Source organism: Python bivittatus, unplaced genomic scaffold, assembly GCF_059951505.1.
Source record: "Python bivittatus isolate LINGU-HERP-01145 unplaced genomic scaffold, Pbiv_v1 ctg000330_np1212, whole genome shotgun sequence".
Classification (NCBI taxonomy): domain Eukaryota; kingdom Metazoa; phylum Chordata; class Lepidosauria; order Squamata; family Pythonidae; genus Python; species Python bivittatus.
Genome location: NW_028277058.1, coordinates 30,054,002 through 30,069,123, shown reverse-complemented (window position 1 = coordinate 30,069,123; position 15,122 = coordinate 30,054,002). Strand labels below are relative to the sequence as shown.

Sequence of the window (15,122 nt, the reverse complement as noted above, 5' to 3'; positions counted from 1 at the left end):
TACTTGAGTTTTAAAATTATTTAAACCAAAACTCCAGAGCTGGTGTTTCCAATAAAAAATGAAATGAAGGAGAGCCAGTTTGGTCTAGTGGTTAAGGCACCAGACTAGACACCAGGAGACTGTGAGTTCTAGCCCTGCCTTAGGCATGAAAGCCAGCTGGGCGACCTTGGACCAGTCACCCTTTCTCAGCCTAACCTACTTCACAGGGTTGATGATGTGGGGAAAGTAGGAGGAGGAAGGAGTATTAGCTGTGCTCGCCACCTTGAGTTATTTATAAAATAATAAAGGTGAGATTTTAAAAAATCTGAAAAAAAAACTTTAATAGTAAATTGGATATTATTTTTCTATACCACTAACATGGGAAAGAGAAATTGGTGTTTTTGTTGTTTTCAGTATTTTGACTGCATTCATAATCAATTATAGGAGTTGGTTGAAGCTCTACCTTGTGATCAGTGAGAACCAAAAGTTTTGTTTTTTTTCCTGAAATGAAACATTATTGTTTATTTTTGCAGGTTTGTTGTACAAATGTTACCTCTGTTGCCAAAGATGCAGAGAATGCTATTTTTGCTGAGTTAGTGAATTCCATGCTATTCAGGTTTTCTCATTCTGGGTTTTTTTTGGGGGGGGGTAGTATGTTAGTACAAGTGGCAGATTAGGAGATGTAAATGTTGGTTCTGGTGCTGTTGCTCATAGCTTTTGGAAAAGTTTGAAACCAGTGGGTGAAATATGAAAGTAACTTAATAACTTGTCTTCCCTCCTTGACAATTGTTCTTTAGTTGATTGTGCAGTTTAAGCGATATTTCTCTTAACTGGTCCCCAGTTAATCATTTACATAAGTAAGTGATTTGCCTACTTTCTTGGATTTGCTAAATATGATATATACATGTTCTAAGAAAATATTGTCATTTTTCTAAATCTCTATAAATGTATACAAGCTATATGTGCAGATATACATACAGGCATGTGTTTGCTTCCATTCTTTGATATGAGTAACAGATCTTCTTGTGGACAATATGTAATCCCTCTGACTCCCTTATTCCTAGATAAAAAGAAAAGCCTCTGTTTGCCTGGGACTTTAAAACAGAACCATGGACTGTGAACCGCTTTATTCCAGTTACTTTAGCTCTCATCAGAGGGAAGTCAGTGAGACTAAATACATTGAACTGGATGAATTATTGTGGCCTACATTCAGTAGCTCAGTAATCCCAGGACGATTGCTATGGGCCTGAACTTTCCAGTTACTAATTCAGTTAAAGGAATTAGAAACAGATACTCAGTTTCTAAAGTATAATCGTAAGTTTTATCCTGTAGCTGAAACTATTTTCAAGAGAAAAGGATCCTTGGTACTAAAATAAGAACTGTAGTATAGTAGATTAGCCTCTGATTAGGACAAAGCAATCCACTTACTTTGGATCGTGAAATTGGTGAGTTTTTTGAGTAAATGGCATTTTCTATAGTCTCTGCTAGTTAGAAAAGGTGCTACCAGACTTCGTGCCATCATAGACTAACACAGCTCTATTCCTATAATACATTGTCTCTGTGTTTTGCTTTTTGTCGTGTTTTGGAGAATTAATTGCAGATAGTTATAGAAAATAACCAAGAAGGATGTAACAGGTATCTTTTATTTTCAGATGCATTTTTCTGATACAAAATCAAGTTTATCTAATGTCTTTCTCATACATACGCAAGAATTGTGCACTACCATACTACTGTAATGGGATGTGAGAACAAAAGAGCATTAGGGATAAACATTTATTAAATGCTGATTGAGTCCTCTCTTGTTAGCCCTTCAAGGTTGGTAAGGTCAAGATACAGAAGCAGGGTTGTTGTAGGGTAATACAGAAGACTCCTGAAAGCTGTCCAGAATCTCTCTCTACTGTATCATATACCAAACAAAATTAAGGCGGGGTTATTTTGATATATGTATATGTGTGTGTGTGTGTGTGTGTGTGTGTATATGTATGTATGTATGTATGTATATATATATACATATATACATATACATATACATATACATATATATACATATATATATATATATATTTTTTTTTTCATGCTTTCCTCTTTTTCAGGACTGAATAATCTTTTCTTGTCCTGTAGTAGTTCATTGCTCCCTTCCCAAGGTCAACTCCACATTCTTTCACATCTCTGTCATTTCAGGACTAAACCAAATGATACATAAACCATGTATTGTGCAGCTGCAGTTTAGGTTTGATTTTCTCAAGTGCTCAAGTACTAACACAGTGGTCCCATTCAAGATCCAGATAGGGGTTCCCATTTATACAATACTGTACATCATGCAGCACAGCAGATATAATCAGCTACAGTTTGACTTCTAAGGAGGCCTAAATGTTTATAAATATTGCAAACAAGCAGTAATATAAAAATGGGGGAAGTTAGAAACTCAATAGCTTCTTTTTTTTTCTTTTTTAGTAACTCAGTTTTGTTAAATTTATTTTGTTCATATATGTTTTCCTTTCATTAACATGAATAAAAACATACATACATACATATTCACATGCACACACGATGGAGAGTTCAATATCAAGTGATTTAGCTTAAGACTGAAGCCTTTATTACATACCAAATATCTTCCTTCATCTCCTCATTTCCAATGTTAATTTTGAATGAAAAAGCCAAATAGTCATAAAGCTTGTAACATTAATATCCTAAACTGTAACTAATATTGATAGAATATTCACTTTTTCTTTTCTCTTCTCTGTATTTAATACTCTAAGGTACCTAAATACAGTAATATTAAGAATTTAAGTATATTATTATATAATTATTATATACTTATATATTATATAAATGTTAAGAATTTACATACATTATATTAATACTATAATGTTAAGAATTTAGGTATATTATATAAATATCATTGTATTGAAATAACATACTGTATCAAGATTGTTACTAACACAGTAAAAAGGGAAAAAATCTCTTAAAAGAAAAAGATGCAGATAGGGGTCACTGCGTGTACTGTGGCAGGGCATCCTTATTTGTCTCTCCAGTCCTCTTGTTTAGTAATAAAAATTATGCTATTAGATAGTTTTTCACTCTACCAGACACCAACTTCTGCACCTGCATAGAGTAGCAAGCTGTTTGTAAACAAAGAGGCTGGAGGAAAGGAGTAGGAAGCCTGCATGAGGGTTCTAATCTAGATCAGGACATTGTGTACAAATACTAGAGAAAGTAAAAACCAAACAAGTAGCTGCACAATGTACAATTTACGTATTGTATAGTTGTTCAGGTGCATCCACTCAGATTCACCTGTTTCCTTTATATGGGTCCTCCAGCACAAGAAAAACTTAATGACTTGTTCTCCTTTGCATGTGTTACTTTCTAATGTGATATATAAAGTGGTGGAATTTTAAGTAAGTCAAGATGTGATACAAATTTGTCCTGTATTATTGCAACTGCAATAATTAAGATAACTATCTATAGTTGTAGGTTTATAGGATGTGGACCCAAACTAATTGTGCATTAAATTAGAAGATTTCCCTTCTAATCTCACATATACAGGTTTGGTTATGGTTGCAAGTATCACCTAGTATATACTTTGGAAGCAATTGTGTAATAATTTTGTATATTCCAGGGTTCCTTGTTCTGTAGAACAAGGAAAACTGGTTCTAGAACAGCTCTTGCTCAGATTAATCCATGATAGATGAGTTCCAGCAGAACTTTAATAGTAAAGTTTAATAGAGTTTACTTTAATAGAGGAGCAAAATGTTCCCCCAAGTCTTCTCTGACTCAAAAGGATCATTTATTTCCCTTCCTTCCGTTTACTCATATCCTTCAGCTCTTCCTCTTCTTTTTGTGGACTATTATTATTTGCAACATCCTTTTTTCAATAATACTTGCTTGCCAGAATAGCACTGTTGTATATTCCTTAATTTTGCATTAATTAGAAGTTCAAATACTTTAAAGAAATATTCCAAAAATGCTGTGTCTGTGTAGAAATAACAAGGTGGGTTTTTTTCCCCAACATCTTTGCCATGCTAACCTTGAATGTGGAAAAATCTTTATGTGGAAAAAATAATTATGTTAAGGTATTTGTGGATTTAGAAGATGGATGTTGAATATTATACTGTGAATTTTTAAAGAAATCTCATGGAAAGAATAAATATTTCTGTGCAAGAGATCTGCAGAGATATTCAGGAAGAGGGAAAGGAAGTTGGGGCGTGTTTTAAATAAAAATAAAAAATGTATCTGTTCCACTTTTTTGTCAGAGCCTCCTTGAATCTCTTACTATTCAGATAAGACATTGCCATTTTTAAGCATTTAGCTAGATTCCAATTCCAAGGGATTGTAAGGTGTTGTAATTTTAAACCTGGCCATTGTGTTTTTTCTTTTGTTTTTCTCTTAACAAGAATCTGAAAATGGATGTGCAGCCTGGTTCAGAAAATTAGGCTTCATTAGATGATCTACCCCTCACACTCTTGAACCAGCATGTTGAGATGCATATACTGTAATTTTCATAAGTGAAAGCAAGCACTTTAAAATCAGTGGTTTTGAAGTTTTCAGAGATTTGGAGCTGGAATTATTTTGTATTCAACGTGGCCATCTAGTGGCCAAAAGCAAAATTGTTAGTAAGACTACAGTAAATGTAGTTTTATTGAAAGTCATTGATTGCAGTCCAATTTCTTAGTGGAAAAGCCCCACTGAACACAGTAATAGAACTGTGCTGTTAGAATTTTCAGTACTTTATTTCTGCTTTGAAAATAAAGGCTTCTGAGTCCCTTATTGCAAAGACAAGAATGCTCTTCCTGTCTGGTACAATATACCAGTATTTTGTATCTCAATTTGTCAGAATATTTAAATCCTTAAAATCCTTAATATTGTCTGGTTTAGCTTGTACGAAACTTTTTCTTCATATTTTCAAACTTCAGGTCACTATTTTTTTTATTCCTACCATGAGTGTCCTAAATAATGTCATTCTGCTCCCCTTGCAGATTATCTAAAGAACCTTTTAGAAGATTCAGCTGACTTCAAAGATACTCGGGGTAATTATTTTATAGTTAGTTGCCAGTAAACTAGAAGGGGAAAACTGCATGTTTTTTGTGCATTGTAAGGTATGATATTTGGCTAGTGAAACAGTCATGGGAGGGATTGGGATCCAAAGCTGTATGTGCGTCCTTCATTTCACATCACTTTACTTCAGGACGAGACTTCTCTGCTGTTCTTTAAAGGAGCTTGACCTTTCCAAGTTTTCATGTTTGAAAATGGATGAGCTCTTATAATGAATAGCAGGGAGATGCTGTGCTCAATGTGAGGTCTGCCCAGGTTGGTATCCTCCCAGATGTGTTAGGTTTTAAATCCCATAATTCCAAGTCGCCACCCGCTATAATAGATATTTAAGTCCAACACATCCCCAAGTTGGGTAAGGCTGATTTAAATGAACTCTGGAAAATAACACCTAAGTGTTTCCATGCGGTGTTTGAACTGAACTAAACAGCCGGTTTTATACTGATTGCAACTGCAGCTACATAGAGAAATTCATAGGTCTCCAGAGCAAGCAGAAAACATTTGTTTAAATATATTTATTAAATATTTCATTTTATTCCCTCTAAAATTATACTGCCCAATGCTAAGATTTCTGGTGGTATACAACACTATATAAAATAACAAGAGAGGCAATCCAATAGCCTCACTTAAGACAATTAAACCCCAGATTACAGGGAAAGAATAAACTGCCTCCCAATGCAGTTTAGGCAAGGAAAGCCTGTTTAAAAAGGATGGCCAAGTGCACCCTTGGGGGCAGGGCGCTGCATGGTGTGGGGGCAACCACTGAGAAACACTTTTTTTTCTGGTCTACTTTCCTTTTACCTCATGCCTGGGTGAAATCTTGAGCAGGTCCTCTCTAGATGTCCTTACAGGATGGGCAGGTCTAGCTGCATCAGGCACTCCCTTATGTATCCAGATGCTTTAGATGTAAAACTTGGTATTTGAATGGGGCCCAGAAGTTAATTGGTAACCAGTGCAGCAGTGGCTAAATGGGTGATCTGCTGCCAAACCTGGTTTCCCTTGCCAGCAGTCTAGCCACTGATTCTGTACCATTTGTAACCTCTGAATCATCTTCGTAGGCCGCCCCACACAGACCATGTGCAGTAATCAAGTGCATACTGTAGTGATAAGGGCCTGAGCTACCATCACTAGGGTTTCCTTGATATATTTGGAGGTCCTTAACAAGTTTACCGCAGCTTGACTACTTCTAATAATAAGGTTATTAATAAGGTTATCAATTTTCTGTAAGTTGAATTCTTAGTTAGAAGACTCTGTTCCTGATATGTACTGCCCACATAGCAGTTCAAGTGCTGCCCACATAGCAGAATTAGAATGTAAGTATTCAATACACAAGAAAAGCAGTGTAGAATATATAAGAATCATTCTGTGTTCTTTTTTAAGATGCTCTTGCTGTCGTCATAGAAGTGGCCAACCATGCAAATGACATTATGAAACAGGGGGTAAGTAGTGTTTCAGTTGTGGAAACTTAGATATGGTTTTAAAATGGCGGACACCATTTTGAGCTATGATAAATCTGAATTCTTGCTTTGTCACAAAGTTCAAAGGTATACAAGTAAAATATGATTTACATGTTTTTTTACATGCTGCTGATAATTTGTTTCTACTGGTTGAAATATACTTAAGGCATTACTGTTTAAATTAGTATTTTTAAATTAAAATACTTAAAATTAAAGTGCTTAAATATGCCATTGTTATTATACCGTATTTTTATGATCTGTAGCCACTAGAATTGTTTAAAAAGATAGAATATATTTTGTAGAAATTATTAAAAAGATACATTATGGATATTATCATTAAAAAATCTGTGGAATCTCCAGATGCTGCAAAAAGGGATGGTAAGGTTGAGAGGATATTACGGCCAGATTGGTTGATTGCATGTGAGTGATTCCTGATATTTATTTATATCACGTGAGTTATTTTGGATTATTATCATTAAATTATTATTAAATTAAATACCTAACTCCCAGCAACTCTGGGTGGTTCTTATGAATACAAGAATACAATACTGAACAAAAATAAAAGAATAAACGATGGTGAAAACTGGGCAGTAACATTTCTTTTTTCACCTTCTAGGATAATTTTCAGAAGCTTATGCAAATACAATACAGCTTAACTGGTCATCATGAAATTGTACAGCCTGGGAGGGTAAGTTCACCATGGAGATCACAGGAAAACTAGAGATTGAAGTCCTTCTCTTCACCCACTTTATAGGTTAACAGCTCTGAAATAAAAAGAAACAAAATACATTATAATTATCCATCTCTAGCTGGGATGTTAACTTTTGTTCCTTTTGAAAAGTAAGAGAGTGACCACCATGACAGGAGACAGGACAAAGCGAAGTCTGATGTCACAAGCACAGTCCACTGTTCCATGGTACTTGTTGGTGCCTTGTCTTACCCTTTCTAGCATCACTGATTTAAAATCCAGTCTGGATTGTAAGTCAGTTTCTCAGTTCCTCTCCTCGCATGTAAATGTAGCTGCCCTATCCTACAACTTTTGCCTGTTTTTTGGCTCTGTCTTCCGTACTTCCATGGGCTTCTTGTTAGAAGGTTCATGTGCACACTGTCAGTGACCTAGCTCCAAGATGTAGCTGCTGAGGCGGACTGAAACTGGATGAAGGAGAAAAGTGGTATTTTCCACAGAAAATGTGACAGCACCTGCTACAGAAACATTCTGTGTTGCACAAAAGAGCCTGGGGGAGCTCTGGGATCCTCAAGATCTGACCTTCCGCAGGAAACCCATCCCAGGACTGCCCTCTGACATCAGGGAATGTGCCTCCATTGCTATTTATACTGTTGCTGTAAGAAGCACCTAGTGCCTCTATTGCACACTTACTTCTTCTTTTCTTTGGGGAAGTTTGTCCAGAGAGTAAGCTCCCCACAAAAACACAGACCCAAAATACATTCAGAAGGAGAGGAACTCCAAACCTGCCAGTGGAACTCTGCAACCACAGGCTTTTTCATCTATCCTGGAGCAGCCTTTAAAACAGTGTTTCCCAAACTTAGCAATTTCCAGGGGTGTGGACTTTAAATCCCAGAATTCCGCAGCTAGCATAGCCATTGATGAGTATTCTGGGAGTTGAAGTCCATACATCTGGAAATTGCCATGGTTGAGAAACTCTCCTTTAAAAGAACCTTCATAAGCTCTAAACAAAGGTTGGGTGGAGCTACTGTCAACACAATCAAAGGTGGGACAGGAAGTAGTAACATGAAAATGTTCAAACAGGTCTCAATGTAGCAGTCCCAAAGCTTCCCAATCACAGGAGCCCATGCAAAAGCTCCAAGAAAATACAGCAAGCAAACGTAGGTGACAATATTCATTACCCTTTCCACTCCCACATGAAAGCCAAATCAATAGAATTTTCCTGCAGCTTCCTCACCAAGAGTCCAAGCAACTCCCTTTTTACTGCATCCAACGTCTAGTGCTTTCCCTAAACTTGACTGCTTTTGTCTCCTGGAGCGGGAAATAACTTACAGTAAATTGTTTACAAAATCCAATAGTTTTATAGAAACAGCTATGAAAGAAGCTTGCAAGATTGCTTCTTCTGGGCTGGGAAAAAGCAGCACACAGTGCCCTCTCCTGCTGCAAACACTGGCTTTTTTCTGGCCAAGAAGAATCAATCACTGCATGGAAAGTAAGGCTTGTTACTTTCTGTGTAGGAAGCAGCTTTACTGTCTTGCTGCAGAGGTGGGTCAGGAGGAAAGCACATCCACAAGGGTATATCAGTGAGACTGGAGTTTAGTACATTACTACTAGACAGGAAGTTTATATGATCTTGGTTGATTTCTGTGTATATTTGCTTGATCATCCAGGTGTTTTTGAAAGAAGGAACATTGATGAAACTGTCCCGAAAAGTTATGCAGCCACGGATGTTTTTTTTGGTAAGATGCACACCCTAAATGCTAAAGTAATTTTTAATGGAGCACTAAATATCACCAGCTAGCAATTTCAACTAATGGTTTTGAATAATTTACATTGCAATTTGTGCTACTGTTTTTCTTTTACTGTGGCTTCATTAATATTCCATAAGTGAATTGTAGCAACCATTCATCCATAATTGGTGGTCTTCATGGTCTCTTCCTTTTTGAGGAAGGTTCCCCTCAAAGTTCAAACAAGCAACTCATTTCTTGTAAACTGAAAGCTACTTTTCATCTCTAACATGGTATATGACCAAGTACAATTCAGATATATAATATGTAATCACGTAATTCTTTTAACAATATTTGTTAAATATCTGACTTAAGATACAATCTCCAACTTAAATTGCAGAAAGTTGCCTTACATGATGAATGCAAAAAGTTAGAGTATGGTTCAGCAATGAGCTGATTAGGTTCATACATTTCACTAAGCTATCAATCATTGTTTACCAACTATACTGACTACAAAGGACTAAAGACCTGGCTCTGCCAGCTCGCGTGGGACGATAAGAGCTCTAATCAATCCTGGGGGTGGCTGGCACCTGATGACGCTCTCTGAGCTACTTGCCAATTCCATCATTTCTTGGAATTTATTTATTATTTATTTAAGACTACTTTTATATTGTATTTTAATTGATTTTATCTTTTCTGTAAACCGCCCAGTGTCACTTTTTAATGAGATGGGCAGTGACAACTTTGATATATAAATATATTATAAATATAAATACTCATAGCTGACTTAGCTGAAATCAAACAAAATCAAATCATAGCTTGGTGTTATTAAGAACCAATCACTGAGTCATATTGATCTGAAGAAAAAGCAAAGATGCTGGTTACAACAAATTCCATGTTGGTGCAGTATCTTTATTGGGTCAGCTCAAAGGCCAGCAAGTAATATAGGGTTTAATAGAACTTCTATCTTCTTACTTACATAGCATATTCTAAAAAATGGACACTTATAAAAACTGTCTAATTTTGGTTAAATACATCATCTGCATCCACCAAATTGTTTCTGTAATGGCTCAGGATAGTGGAGGGATCACCTGGTGACCTACTTTCCATCACTATTCTGCTGTTGTTAATGTACAAAAAAGGCCTAAGGCTGGAATAACCAAAGGCCACTCCCTTTGGACTGTCCATGCTAATTTCCCACAGTATTGTTTACAGTGGCTCTAGAAAGATTTTTCTTTTAATATATAGATATATAGGTAATGTAAATGCTTGCCCGTTTTTCATGACCCTCTCTCCCTGCTTATGCCTACCTTTTATCCTTTTTTTTTTTTTTTGCCAGTTAAAAGTTTTTGATCTTTGCTGATGTTTAATAAATGAACATCAACTGTATTTTGCTAGCTGTTTTGAGTGTTCTGCCTGCTTGCTGAGATCTGGATGTAGGGATTGACTGGAGTGTGCTGGGTGCAAGCTAAACTAGAAATGGTCCACAGGAGGGACATAATTGAAATGTATAGAAGCCAGCATGACATGGAGAAAATGGACAAAGGGAAGTTTTTCTTCCTGTCTCAAAACACTAGGACTTGCTTCATCCAGTGAAGCCAATTAAGAGATTTAAGACAGACAGAAGAAATAACATCTTCACACAGCATGTAATTAATCTGTGAGATTCATTCCCATAAGAAGTGGGGATGACCATTAGCTTGGATAGCTTTAAAAGTGGAATTAGATACATTTATGCAGGTAGGTCTATTGGTTTTGAGACTCAGTGTGACCTTTATATTTTGGGGCAGAATCCCTCCCCAATTGCAGGGGAAAAATGGCAGTGGAGGGGATATGTTTGCTTATCATGTTGCAAGATTTCAATTGTTTCATAGAAAGCAAATAATTTAAGTGGACTTTGCAAATTAAAAAGGCTGTTAATAGCTATTTCCACTGCTTTCTGGTGTAGAAAATGTTTTGGTGTAGAAAATCAGGAAGATGACTTTGAGGAACAATAATATTTGGAAGTAACTCAGGCAAACGCCTCTCTAGTTCAACCTGGATATAAGAAGGAGGGGAGGTAAAGCATATTTGGGCTTGCAAGATTCTGTTATTATAACCAATATCAATAAAATATATAGTTCTAATCTTCCTATGGAATCTGTGTTTCCTGATCTGGTCTACCCTAAAGGATTGACAATTACCCATTAATAACATTAGTTTTATCATGTTTATCAGTGCAATTTTATCACATTCTTGTATCCTTCACAAATATGGAATTTACTGAAATCCTTGTTGAGCAGCCAACTCTTGAAAAATGTGGCAGGAAAAGCCCTAAGGGAAAAGACAAATCTCATTCCTATTCACAACATTCTGCTATATGCCCACTAAGATGGGGATGAGGTTGACCTTCTACACCAGACTTGCATAGTTGTAAGTTGATATGTGTGTCAGCTACATTAAAAAAATATTTATATTGCAGTTTAATGATGCCCTGTTGTATACAACTCCTCTTCAGTCTGGAATGTATAAACTCAACAACATGCTGTCACTGGCTGGAATGAAAGTGAGTGAATTAATTTTTTTCTTGTAGCTTGTCTTATAAAGCATAGTTTGAACTTGTGCACCAAAATTAATAGCCTGAAATTGCTACTTGAGAAGTCAATTGTTCTGAACATTTTGCCAAATATAGGTAGCTGTTAGCTGTCTCATCTTCAGAAAAGGTTGGTAGTAACAAAAAAGCAGTGCAGGAAAATAGCAGTGATGGCAAGTTCTTTCCCACAGCTTGCTAGATTTTCTGGCTGTATGTTAGGCTGTTTCCAGTCCTATAATTTGAGCCAGTTCACACCCACCAGCCTTATTAGGTCTCACCAACAAATAAGCACCATGCTCCAGCTTATTTCAGCAGAACTCATCTGCTGACTCTTCCTACAGATAGACATGTCCTACATACTATGGCTTACCTTGTCTATGGCTTATTCCTTTCAGTTTTTTAAAAGTCAGTTCTAGTTCATTGGTTTGTTCCCATGACATGTTAGGCTTGCCCATTTGCAAATGTTGCCAGCAGACACAATCAGAACAGTGGCACAAGTGTATCAGTGAACCATAGCATGGGTATTTGTGTCATGCAAATCAACTTTTTGACTGGGGCTGTATGTTTCTTTCATTTGTTTAATCTTTCAGAATGACATGATTTTTCTTTTTATTCTTTCTATTACCTTGTCAGGTTAAGAAGCCAACTCACGAAGCTTATCAAAATGAACTGAACATAGAAAGTGTAGAACGATCCTTCATTCTCTCAGCAAAGTAAGTGTTACAAAAAAGAAAGAAATGGACAGTTGGTTGGCCTCATCAAGTCAAAGGAAAATCTACTTAGTCATGTTTTATGAAAGAAGTTGCTTAACTAGTGTATTTATGTAAACCCAACAGTTCTGCTACAGAGAGAGATGAATGGTTAGAAACTATCTCTCGGTCAATTGAAGACTACACCAAAAAAAGAATCACCTTTAACCCTACTAAAAGTCTGGAAGAGGTAGGCTGTGTTTCTAGAGGCTATGTGTTTTTATTTGAAGTTATAAACCATGTCATGCTCAACACTCCATAATTCATAGTATGCAAATACTCAAGAGGCCTTATCATTCTGATAAGAAGGCCTCCATAAATTGGAGCCCAAGAGAAGGCTGAGCAACCAATTGTTGGGGATACTATAACTTTGAATTTCATGTACTGGACAGGAAAAGAGTCTGTATGGCCTAAACATCTCTGCCCAACTCAGTGACTCTGAGGTATACTATGGTAGCTTGTAGTGAATGCTCCTAAAATGCGTTGCTTTGAATTTAATTTTTATAACATTCAAGAGGGCCTTCCTTGCCTTACTGAGAATGTTTATCCTTCAAATAAAAGCTTGATTTCTCCTTCTAATATACATCTGAAATCTTTGGTGTCCCAAGCACCAAAGCTTTTAAAAAGGAATTGTGCTGTTATTGATAATGAGCCTGTAATATGTACTTTTCTACAAGGAAATTAGGAACAATGATTTTTTTAAAACCGTGTAAAGATATTTTTCTGTTTCTCTCTCTTCCTTAGGCAGACCTAGAGAAAGAAGGAGAAAGACCTGTAGGATCCAAAGCTCCAATCTGGATTCCTGACACCAGAGCTACCATGTGTATGATTTGTACTAGTGAATTCACTCTGACATGGAGAAGGCACCACTGCAGAGCTTGTGGGAAGGTTGTAAAAAAATAAATGTTAGCTTTAAAAAAAGAAGAAATTCACTGATTGGACACAAATGCATTTGAAAAAGATGTGCATATATTGCATGTTTCTTTTTTCAGATAATCTGCCAAGCTTGTTCATCAAATAAACATGGATTAGACTACATGAAAAATCACCCCGCAAGAGTGTGTGATCATTGCTTTAAGGAGCTACAAAAACAGGGTAAAATTAAATGTTTGCCTAACCTATTTTTCAACTTTTGCTCATATCTTTACTTTAGATTTTTTTTCAGGGATTGGAATTTTTAGGATGACAGTAGTCATCTTTCATTTGATGTGGCATATAGCAATTTCTTCAAGAGTTAAATAGAAAAAAATCCTAAATGTAAAAACTATACATTACTGAGCAACATTTTTTAATTTGCAGTATTGTGGTTCTTCAAGCATGAAAATATATCTCTTGGATTAAACCTATCTTGCTTGCTGTTTTGAATTATTTTATTAAATTGAGTTACAATTTGCAATCTGTCATATTGAGTTGCTATGCATAGTGTTAGTTTTTTTTTTAAGCTTGTATCTGTCTGAGGTGAAAATTGTTACTTGCAAATCTTTGACCACCATTATTCCACCTATGATCAGAAGTAATGAGGAAAGAAAGCATTCAGAATAGCAGTACAATCACTTGTACATGTTAAAATTTTAAAAAGCTACAAGCTGTTTTTGAAATCTTGTATTCAAATATCAGAGATGGATGCATAGCTTGTAAAATTAATAAATGATAAACTAAAAACTTACCCTTTTAGTTCTCTGAATCAGAAACAACTGTAACTGTTACCTTAATTTCAGATAATATGTATACTTCTCCTAAAAATGGATCTCCACTGAATCACCGATCTCCAACTAATGCTTTGTCTACAGTACTGCACAGTATTCCATCTGGCAGAAAGCAGAAAAAAATTCCAGCTGCACTCAAGGAAGTATGTCAGATCTTCCCAGCACTTATTTTATTTGTATTTACTAATAAAGACCTATTGCTAATGAGAGACCAAATATCCTGACATCCCTCTGTTCCTGTTTTCAGAGATTGCAGCTGTAGAATCACAATGCTTGTTTTTAGTCTGTTCTCTCTGCTTTCTGGTTCCCCTCCCCTTCCCCCTACATACTTTCTACTGACTTCAGGCAAGATTACCTGCCTTATTCTCAGCTAGTGAAAGTGGGACAGTGACTAGAACTATACCACAATAAGCCATTATTTGTCTTAATTTGAATGTGTCGGATAAACCACAGTGGCAGATTCACACAGTATACTAAGCATTAACGTTTCACACAATGCACTAAACTAATTTGTATACCCCGGTGTTTGCTACAAAAAATGAGAACAAGCCACAGTTGGACAACATTAGGCCCAGTCAAAATGCTCTCCAAAAGTATATAAGCTTTTGATCGCTTTTGTTCCCGTCTAGTTCAGAAGTCTACCATGATGGTGAAAGGTCTGGAGACCAAATACTGTAGTGGATCCTGCACTGAGCAGGAAGCTGGACTAAGTGACCTTGAAGATCCTTTCCAACTCAATGACTCAAATAATTTTTGCTTCTTCTGCCTTATGGACTGATGAAAAATTCCCAAGTTAGATCTAACATTGTGGTCATGAGGTCTAAAAATGGAAGCTCATAGTCCAGTATAGCCAGATTGTTTAATGGCTGCATAGTTTTACTGAGCACAAAAAAAAAAAAAATCTGGATATGAATTGCTATCTATGTTTTATTCAGTTGAATTTTTACCTTGTTCGTGTTTGCCAACCTTCTAAATTATATTTCATATAAACCGATGTAAAACGTTGCTAAAATTTTAGCTAGTTTTAAGCAGACTTTTCTGTGACAGTCAACCTCATAGGTTTTTGTTTGTTTGTTTTGATTTTTGTTTTGGCTTAGAGTCAGTTTTTTGACTCCTGATGACTGCCTGGACAAGTCTCTGCAGTTTTCTTGGCAGGGTTTTTTTGGAAGTGGCTTGCCATTGCCTCCTTCCTAGAGCT

The 15,122-nt window shown here is 36.2% G+C and overlaps 1 protein-coding gene across 1 annotated transcript in view; it reads left to right on the top strand.

The window, feature by feature from the left end:
• The window catches only part of FGD6 (FYVE, RhoGEF and PH domain containing 6), a 52,956-nt gene that overhangs the window by 32,819 nt on the left and 5,015 nt on the right, over positions 1-15,122 (top strand). Inside the window, exons 9-18 of the mRNA XM_007424631.4 lie at positions 4,956-5,006; positions 6,409-6,467; positions 7,102-7,173; positions 8,841-8,909; positions 11,359-11,442; positions 12,103-12,182; positions 12,306-12,408; positions 12,963-13,106; positions 13,211-13,313; positions 13,937-14,067. Coding sequence (XP_007424693.1) covers positions 4,956-5,006; positions 6,409-6,467; positions 7,102-7,173; positions 8,841-8,909; positions 11,359-11,442; positions 12,103-12,182; positions 12,306-12,408; positions 12,963-13,106; positions 13,211-13,313; positions 13,937-14,067 — 896 coding nt within the window. The remainder of the gene's footprint in view (positions 1-4,955; positions 5,007-6,408; positions 6,468-7,101; positions 7,174-8,840; positions 8,910-11,358; positions 11,443-12,102; positions 12,183-12,305; positions 12,409-12,962; positions 13,107-13,210; positions 13,314-13,936; positions 14,068-15,122) is intronic.